The 10,444-nt window shown below is 37.1% G+C and overlaps 1 protein-coding gene across 1 annotated transcript; it reads left to right on the forward strand.

The window, feature by feature from the left end:
• The first annotated feature begins 3,377 nt into the window (after positions 1-3,377).
• smtla (somatolactin alpha) lies at positions 3,378-8,078 on the forward strand. The gene is made up of 5 exons (XM_072392833.1): positions 3,378-3,412; positions 3,617-3,807; positions 4,948-5,061; positions 6,716-6,895; positions 7,028-8,078. Exons 1-5 carry the CDS (start codon positions 3,400-3,402, stop codon positions 7,220-7,222), a joined length of 693 nt encoding a protein of 230 aa, XP_072248934.1. The 5' UTR covers positions 3,378-3,399; the 3' UTR covers positions 7,223-8,078.
• Positions 8,079-10,444: the final 2,366 nt, after the last annotated feature.

Below are 10,444 nucleotides of genomic sequence, written 5' to 3' on the forward strand. Positions count from 1 at the left end.
TTTCGAGCAGTTAATTTCAAGAAGTTAATGTCCACATGTTTCTCACTTTGACAATTCACCTATCAGTTTGTTCTAAATGTTATGGAGTACTGTAACTTTATATGTATAAAAATATATAATGGCATTGATATGACATTAACCCTGAATAACCTAAAACCTAATTAGCCAGTTTAGTTGATTTATTTATTTTTTTTTGCTATGATCTTATTCACATCTACATCTGTTTTGGTCATTTGTCGTTTCTTATTGTGTTGAAACTTTTGCATACTTTTGTTTTTGCATTTGTCTTAATGGCTGTTTCCAACCAAATTCTCCTGACTGTGAGTCAAGAAAGTGCTCCTGTGACAGGTTATTACAGCTATTAAAGATGCAGTCACTTAGAACTGCTTCCGCTGTCAAAGGCCATCCAGTTTTCAGGCAATTTTAGCCACAGAATTTGCGGATAAAGTGAAAGGGAAGTGAATAGCCCGTGCACAATGCAGCCGACTGCTTTAAGTGCCTGTGTCTGGATAGTCAGTGTATTGTTGTACAGCTAAATGATACACTTGACATTTTACCATTTAAAAAAAAAACTTGTTCATGACGCACTATGTTTTCAATCAGCTATCACCAACAAGGAACAGACTACATGAGGGCCTCGGGGACACGGTTAACAGCTTCTGCTGTCACAGGGGTTATCTGTTGCACTCAAGCAGTGACAATGACAGGCAAGAGTTAGACTCCAGATGAATGGCTGCTGTGCCTCTTAAAGTGGTTTTAAAAAAAGACTGAAGAATGAAATGCTTATGCTCAGACTAATTTGAAACTAATTTTGCAAAAATGTTGCCCGCAGTGGTGCGTTCTGTGCCCCAATGTGTTATACCACATGAAAATGCAATGTCCCTAAGAAGTTCCACTACTCAGTTAGGGTGCAAAATATTTGTGAAATGAACCTAATCAAAGAAACTGCAAGTAATACAAAACTAGAGTTTGTACACCTCTTTGTAATTGAGGATAATTGAGCAAATAATATCAAATGTATTTTATGTACCACAGAGCACAGAAAGGACAATTCAGTGACTTGATAAAATGGGACACATACGTGATGCTACACATAACATGACTTTCCTTCAAATTGGTCCATACTTCAGACTCATCACTGATGGTTGGCCAGATTCCAGAATGCAGTTTAAAACACAAAGTGCCAGTTTCAGACGTGCAGGGTTTACAAAGCTGGTAATGTGGCAGTCAAGGGACTCATTACCATGGCGATATGAATGATTTCAGAGATGCTATCTGCATTGCAGGTGTTTTAATTTACCAATATAGGTTCGTGTTAACAAGGGTTATCAAATGTTTTGTGTGTGTGTGTGTGTGCGCATTTTAATGCCTGCAATGGTTTTTTAACCATAACTGAGTATTTTTAAAGCCTAGCTTTAGCCAAGTGGCCTACCTTTTAGTCTTGTTTTGGCTGAACCAACACAATGATTTATATGTTGTCGTTTTTTTTCTACTGTCATGTAAACATACTTAGTGACACCGTCGGCCAAAGAGGTGAAGTATTTGGGACGAGAGTAAAATCTCTCGTCTTTGAATTAGTCTGTAAGACCACAAACCAAAGTCAGATCATAAAAAAAACACCCTTTGGCACCTTTACACTGGAATCCTTATCAGTCACCTTTACATAACTCTCAGACAAAAGACAAAATAGACTTTAGTTCTTAGTTTGATATCCATATCATTTCCACAACTGGAGGGAACAGAGTAATAAAAACCTAGTATTCATACAAATTTCAAGGCTTAAATGTGCTGTTGACTGATGCAGCTATTTCATATTCTGTGGGATAAAAATAAAAATTCACATTTAAATAAATTACCAAAAATGTTATTTCATAAACTATAAGCAAGAAATGAGGGTAAACCTCAGATTAGAGATTACTACTGTGACATGGATCCTGTAACAGTATTCAATGTGATTTTTAAAATGAGCTGCAGCGTTCTGATGAATTCCCTCTGCGTTTAAGTAGATTTGACACAGAAGTGGATAAGTGAGCTTAAATATAAAAATCTGAAGCAAAGCTCTGGAGGGGAAAAAGGTGGAGGAGTAAAAGAAAGGTGACAAGAAGGGAACAGCAATTCACAAGAAACAGGGTGACATGCAATATGAGAAAGGCAGCTCCGGGTTTCTAATAGCAAACATCTCTTTCATGTTGAATTCAGTAACACAAAACCCATCAGCTGCTTCATCCTGATCCCCTGTCTGTCTTGAGCTTATGCTTAAACATGCTTGACTGAGGAAAAAAACATTTGAGCTCCAGTGTCTTGAGTGTCGTCCTTCTCCTTTTATTTTAAAAGAAATATTTAGCATCCGTATTTACTCAACTTGTTTCATTGCATGGTTTTGGCATATAGACAGTTTTATTTGCTCTGTTCGTAAGGCAAAAATAATCTGTGATGTACATTCAATCTACATGTAACCATGTCAGACAGCTCATCCCAAGTAATCTTCAAATTTCATTACACTCATAATAGAGGTAATTTAAAGAACAGATGAAGTAAGTAGTGCAGCAAATGCTCCAGGCAATAAAAGAGAGCCCTGAAATGGAGCATTTATCGGAGCTCTGTACGCCTACTGAGACTGGCACTGCTTCAAGTAGTCAGGGGTTACTACGCTGTGGTACTACTTCCATCTGTGACAGTTAAAGACAGTCATTGCGATTGGGAAACCATACCTTTTGGGTAGAGCTCCTCTTACACAGCAATGCTTTTGAGAGCAGAATGCAATACGAGTGTCACATGAGTGAAGATTTGAAGCGCTTTTTAGATTCCAGTGATTTCCGACTCCCCTACATTCAGCCTCTTCTTTTTTGTTGTTGTTTTTGTTGCAGTCCTACACTGCTTTCTCTCCAGCCCTCTCTGTCATGTATGTTTAAATCCGTATTAACCCTTTTCCTTTTTGAGCTTTTGTTTAACAAATCTAATCAGTCAATTATTGTTTCTCAAATCTAATCAGCCTTTTCATTCTCCGATAATTGGCAAAGGGTAACTGAATGCTGGATGGGATAAAAATGTCAGAAAAAAACCCTGTTCATTTCGATCTTTTAATTTTTTCCACATTTAAAAGAAAATGTGATTAGTTTCATGTTAACATTTCGTGTTATCAGATGTGTGAGGAAGATGAATTTTAACTTTAAAAAGAGGGGGAAACATACTAGGGCCAAGCCTGCCTGCCTGGCTATGGTCACTAACTCAGTATTATGCATGACAAAAGAAATGTGTTGGTTTGGGAAGGCCAGTATCTTTTTACAGGAGCCTACGTGAGGCCAAAATGACTTTTTCCCTTTATTCATGGCCTGCTCACGCTTTATAAAGAAATCCTCTTGATGGAGCTGTGAGAAAGGCTTGAAGAACACTGACAGAATGCACAACACAGGTAATGTATCCCAAAAAAAAAAGGATAGAGAGCAATTACTTTTGTGATTGTGCTGATCACAGCACAATGTGTGATGATTTCAGTCAGGTAGATATTCAAGCAAATATTTGATACATAGGATCATTGTGCTGTTGTGGTTTTCCTATGTTTGCATTTTCATATTTATTCTTTCGACATTTGTTCCGTGTGTGTTTGCATCTTCAGTCATGCAGCGAGGTGTTTGGGCTCTATTGCTATGGCCCAATCTTCTTACTGTAAGCACTCCGTTAGACTGTAGAGAAGATCAGGCTGGCTTCAGCCGCTGCCCCTCCATCTCCCAGGAGAAACTTTTAGACCGAGTCATCCACCATGCCGAGCTCATCTACCGTGTCTCAGAAGAGTCGTGTTCTTTGTTTGTGAGTAACACTGGCATCAAGCGAAAATGAGCCTTTACAAATATGCACTCTGAAAACAATAACTGTTGACCTGCTCAGCAGTCCCACATGCTTCAAAAGACTATAGCAGGGGCAAAGTCTGAGTTGAGTAAGTTCTAGCCTGAGGGGGAACGAAATAACTTCACACACAGCATCAGATCACGAAAGATTTTTTTTATTTTTTATTTCATTATGGTTGGGATACGACTGAGGTATGATCTATGAAATTAACTACTCGAGGGGGGATTTTTATTTGATGCTATTGGGCATGAGCTGGTTATTTGAAAACTGTTTTTTTTAATTTATTAAATGTAAAAACAGCATTCAGAAAAGCCGCACTATAGAAAAACAGTGTCAGCAATGCAGTGTATGTATGATTTTTCTTATATTGAGCCTAAATGCTTTGTTATCATATTGGAATAGCTGTTTTTATGCTTGACACTGCTGAATACACATCGTTCTACAATTCCCAAACTAGACAAGAACGCAAGGGCAAAATTACTTTTTTTGTTTGCCATTTCAGCATAATGCAAGGCCAGTAGTACTCATGCTTTCTGTCAGATACTCAGCGTTATTTTCTTTTGATTCTGACATGATCGTTATCTCACTGACGGGCTTCAAAGTAATATTCTATCTCTCTACTGAGCCAAAGATGTTTTATAGAAGAAGCAAGCCCACAGTGGGGTAATATGAATGTGATAATGACATACTGTAACAGCGAAAGCACAGGTTTTTGCAGCCTGTTGAACCCCCCTTCAGTTAGTGGCCTGAGAGGCAGAATGGTCTTTGAAATGAAATGATGCATGGGCTGTTAGTCAGAATATGCTGCATCCAATCTACAGATGAGAACAAGCACAAGAACAAAATGTCTCTGCTGTGTCTCTAGAGGTAACAACCAGCGAAGCTTTTGTCATTGTTTTTCTCCTGTGTGCTATTGAGTAAATCTGTTCACATATTTTCGATAGTCTACTATAATTTTGCTCCACTCTTGTGTAGACAGTATCATTCGAGCTAAATACTGGAGTTGAACCATTTCAGATATCATATCACTGATAATAACAGTAATTTTCAGTGTGATGTGTAAATTAATCTGTGTGTTTTTCCCCTTTCATTGTGTTGTAGGAGGAGATGTTCATTCCATTCCCTCTGAGGCTCCAGAGTAACCAGGCTGGTTATGCATGCGTCACCAAAAACTTGCCCATCCCCAGCTCCAAAAGTGAAATCCAACAAATATCTGTAAGCACATGGTCACTGATGACCACAAGTTTTTTTCTTTCGATTAGCCAAGCCTTTTATCCTCTAAAGAACCCCACTGATACGTGTGCATGTACCTATGATTTTGTTGTATAAAGCCACAGCATACAGGAAGTATATATGATTGTTTCTCGTAATTTGAGTGGAGTTAATGATCCTTTGCACTAATGGGTATTTTGTTAATGTGTGTGAGTGTATAGACTTTACGGTGATATTAATGCATTCATTTCTTGCTGGCATTTGTCTGTTTGTGAAACTCTTTCTGTTTTCCTCCATCAGTTACTGAATTATCTTTGCAATAATGGATTCAGTCTCACATTGCAATGCTTTGAATCCAGTTTTGACTCTAAAATCCCACTGCAAGAATATGCCAAAAATATATAATTGCTTAAATGCAGTATTTCGCAATTTTACAGACTTAATAGTGGAACTGTCGTGTTTTTCACAGCAGACTATTGTAAATAGTACACCATATTTCATGAGATACTTGGCTTCCATGATACTGAAAGACCTTTTGTCTTGTCTTCTGTCCAGCAAAGCATGGCCTCTTAGTAAAAAGGTCAGCTTGGTCAGTGGGGTGGAAAGTAGCAAAAGGTCTGTAAAAGGCTATTTGGCTGTTCTACAATTGTCCTCCTTCATTCAGCTTAAACAATTTAATGCCGCATTTCTTTAAAGGGATAATTCGTATCAATATTGCAAGGGGTGTTTAAGAGTTATATAGTATATAGTAAGGCTAAATTTTATTTGAAAATTAATCTTTGAAAATTCATATATTGCAAGGCCGTTCTCTAAGTTCGTAGTTTTTTTTTTTCTCTGCCCTTTTTGTTGGAATATTGGCTGCTCTGCAGTTTAATGGCTATTTGTAAAGTGGTCGTTGGCACTTATTGTAGGGTCGGCTCTGCTGTGGGGAATTAGAGGATCCTTAACTGATTCACTCCTGGCATTTAAACCTTTTCTCACTGTTGGTTTTATGGCAGCGTGATTAAAGTCATGCCATTGTGAACAGAATTTTTGGAAGGCTACTATTCATTCCTCTTTAAAGTGCTATAATTTGTAATTCAACTGACAAAAGATTTGACAAAACTGAAATATAAAAAACAAAATTATATAGGGCCCGCTTATCCCTTCATTTTCTTAAACCAGACGGACTGACCTGCAGTCCTCCAAAAAGGTATCAACTTGTAGCCCTTGGAAATGATACCAAGCGTGGATCAAATACTGAAAGTTAGCTCAAGCTAGGAGGGCCAGACAACAATTGATTTTATAACAAAGAAGACAAAACTATAGATCGCGTAAAAGCACAGGTGATAAATTACAGGCAACAGCTGCATTGGACAGTCTTTATTAGTTAACACATAGTTTCATTCCCCCAAAAAGCAGCTCTTTGTCCACATTGACTTCTGTCTTATCCACATCAGATCAAGGCTAAAGCACCAACAACAGCACCAACACAACCAAGAGCAGCTGACAGATTATATTGTTCCACAAATTTGAAACACATTTGGAGCAAAAGGCTATAACATGTACATGTGCATTGGTGAAGCTCCGGCCACTGATATCACGATTATAATTTGACCATAATGTTGTGAAAATCAGATATCTTGACAATCCTAATCTTCACGTATGTGCCCTGTAGGACAAATGGTTACTCCACTCTGTGCTGATGCTGGTCCAGTCTTGGCTCGAGCCTTTAGTATACCTTCAGATGACGCTGGATCGTTATGATCAAGCTCCTGAGATGCTGCTCAATAAGACAAAGTGGGTGTCTGAGAAACTTATTAGTCTGGAGCAAGGTGTGGTAGTCCTTATCAAGAAGGTGGGTCAAATTATATTTCTGGATAGTTGCAGCAACTAAACCAAAACTGTGTGGTTAGGTAATTCATATTATACTATATTTACTCTAACATACTTTTCTGAATATCTGTATTTTGTTTCGACTGTTTTGCAGATGTTGAATGAGGAAATGTTTGCCACAACATACACTGAACAAAGCATATTCCAGGATGATGTTCAGCCAGAGATGCTGGAATCTATTATGAGGGACTATACCTTACTCAGCTGCTTTAAAAAAGATGCCCATAAGATGGAGACTTTCCTCAAGCTACTCAAATGTCGTCAAACTGACAAATATAACTGTGCATAAAATCTGAAATGTAGCTCATAAATAGTGCTTAGCTTTAAATTCATTTCTGAAGTTGGTGGTGTACTCTTCAAGATATGACCATGCCTTGGGCGCTACAGCCATGCTTGTAATACAGTGCATTTCTTATTGATTATTTTTGGAACACCTTCACACAAAACTAAGTAGGTGTAATACTGTGCCCTTTCTTCTGCGTGCTGCATTTTATATTTTTTCCAACTTCGTTGTTATCTTAACCTGGCAAAGGCAACAGAAGGCAAACTCCCAAAAGATTATTTGCGTGTCGAGCTGTCAAGAAAATCTGCATATCCTGCCATTGATTTCCATTTCCTTTGTTCTTAACTGGAGTTTGTATTCCTTGTTGGCTCTGTCAGTGTTTTGATTATTCTCACGGCCCCTAGAGTATCCAGTGAGCCTCCCTTGTTAAATGGAGTTGGTTTCACTTCTGCATAAGAAACATGTAACCCTTTTACTGGAGAAAAGAGTCTCAGAGAGGTACTGTTTAAAAAAAAATTTAAAAAAAAGAAAACCACAGATTTTGATTGGTGAAAGAGTCTCAGAGAGAAGCAGAGACAAAATAAGCTAAAACAAGAGCAAGGGCAAGTATTCTTCTTCCATACCATAATGTCCCAAACTTAGATGAAAAATAAGAAATGTATTAATTCTCTATTTATGCCAAATGCTCAAAGAGTAAACAACTTAAATCCCTACTGGTATATGTTAATGATGTGTCACAGAATACAAACAACACTTCTCTCGTGTGTGAATAGGATGTTCATTGTACTGTGAAAACCTGTCTTTGTCAACTGCTAGTGATTTTAGAAGCTAATAAAGCAAGGAATAAAATAAACAAAAAAGTTTGTTCTTAATGGGGTTGAGTGTTATCTTCTGAATGAATTAGTAAGTAATTACAGTTGTAATCTAATTTGGTTAATTTCTGAATTAGCCAATGAAAAAGGAACTCATTTTTAAAATTTTAACTTTTAATTTAAAAAATGACATTCCTTTTTCATTGTTTGCGCTTCAAATGAAAATTGTCAAAACGAAGAAACTTTATTTGTTATTCTTTCAGCTTTTTTCTTTCTTTTTTTTTTCCACAAAAAAAGTTATGCTAAGTTTAAATTTGATGCTAACATTATCAAAAATCTTGGGGCACGACCAACTTTACCGTTGTGCTCCATCACCTCTTCTTTGAACAACTCTAAGTTTTAAAAGCCCTTAACCAAAGCTCACGATAGGCTGGGAAATAGCTATAGTGGTCCACAGTTTCACAAAGAGGATCATGGGTCATGGGATGCAAACTTCCCCTCGCTGACTGTAGCGTGTAGCAAATAAGTTGTGCTTATTTCGTCTCTGCCTGTCAGACCAGCCTGTTTGATTACCAGGATGTAGAGTTCTGCCCCCTTCTGTGATAGGTTTCACATATTTCAGTGAGTTTAAGTAGATGATTTTATGCATCTGAGGTGATGAAATCCTTCAGCAGCCTTTATCTATTCTAAAAAAGCCTGTCTGATAAAATAAAATAAAATAATCAACTTAAAATAAAATAAAAAAAAGTATTATTATTTTTATACCTAATCGGCTTACTAACCTGTTTGGAACTCACCTAATTAGTCTTCTTGATGTTCTCCAATGAGTTTTATTTCACATTCAAAATGACCAAATAAGTAATTTATCTTATCCTGATATAAAACCTTAGGGGTGATTTCTAAATTTCCTATGTCAGGAGGGAAACATACCTCATAAGAGCGTTTCCATATCAGAGAAAAGCATCGACCTGTATCTTCACTTCTGGGTCATTATAGGTTTAAGCAACAACATTTTCTTCCTCTGTAAGACATCAACACTGCTTGGTAAGGGTTAGAAACATCATGGTTGAGACTAAGATACATTTTTCATGCAATGGAGAGTCTCTTTTTAGTTATCTATTTATTAAGATATCCAATTTTTTGGTTGCCCCTTTCCTTTTTTTTCTTATTGGCATCAAATTCACCATGAGCATATGATAAAAAAGAATGACTACAAAATGTTCTTCAGTTAAACATAGGTGACATTGCCTTTTTTCAATTATATCAAATGATTAGCAAATGCCTGAAATTCTTTCTATTTACATTTCTGAGAGTGTCCCAATGTTTTAGAGTTTTACTTCAGCAACCCTACATATACTTTACCAGGTCAATAGTTAGCCTCACTCTTTTATTTGTCATGATTATCAGTTTGTGTGAGTAAAGGATGCTTCTTATCAAGCTGACACTAATATTTGGTGATAACGTAGTGCCACTACCTGAATTCCAAATATAGTCACCTTAGGCCTTAAAAGCTACAAATTGGCAACTGCCAACTGCAAAATTCAAGACTTCCAAAAGGTAGTACGCAAAACTGAGTGACATCACAGTAGCTATGTCCATCTTTCAATGTTTCAAACTAGCCCTTTAAATCTGATGTCACTGCTGAGCGACAGTCCACGTGACTCAACTTCTGCAAAGATTCTTCATGACCTGCAACTTAAAAAAAATTCTTCTATTAATGGTTTACAAATGATTTGTAAAAATATTGTAAATAGTTGATAAGACATCATTTACATGTCATTATTTAGTGACATTAATAGTTCTTTATAACAAGTTTTGCCATTACATACACATCTGGATTGCATGTTTTAAAATTAACATTCACATGTCACATAAGTGTCCAAACGTGGCAGCCACCGCAGACCAGAAACACAGCAGTGTTATGAAGCTGACACACAGGAGCTCAAAACACAAGAGGGCAGCAGTGCTCTCTCATGAAGATTATCTTCAATCAGTTAGGAAGTGTATTAGTCTTAACTGAAATGGTAATCATTTCATCTCTCCTTTTTCCTGTGTTTAGATAATAAAATTAATATGGGATAAATGAGTATCAAGAGCCGTACAAGTAGACGTTTTGTTTAGAAATGGAAAAAACTTCCAGTTACTTATCCCTTGACCCATGTCATTCGAGAGGCCAAAGTAAAGCACACTGTCTGTTCTGAACTAATGTCCAGTTAATTGGCTTGGAATTGCTTGTTTCTGTCTCCATCTGAGATAGATAGGTAATGTTTGTTCTTTTTTTTTCTCTTGCCTTTTTTCCCATTGATCTCAGGTTTCTTCGTGACATTTTTTTTTCATATCTTTAGTGTCTTGCTACATTCTCTCCTGCTCCATCCTCTGTGGCCATATCAGAAGATGTAAATCAGCCAGTGGTTGC

Source organism: Leuresthes tenuis, unplaced genomic scaffold (assembly GCF_036924035.1).
Source record: "Leuresthes tenuis unplaced genomic scaffold, fLeuTen1.0.hap1 SCAF_9, whole genome shotgun sequence".
In the NCBI taxonomy this organism is placed as follows: Eukaryota; Metazoa; Chordata; class Actinopteri; order Atheriniformes; family Atherinopsidae; genus Leuresthes; species Leuresthes tenuis.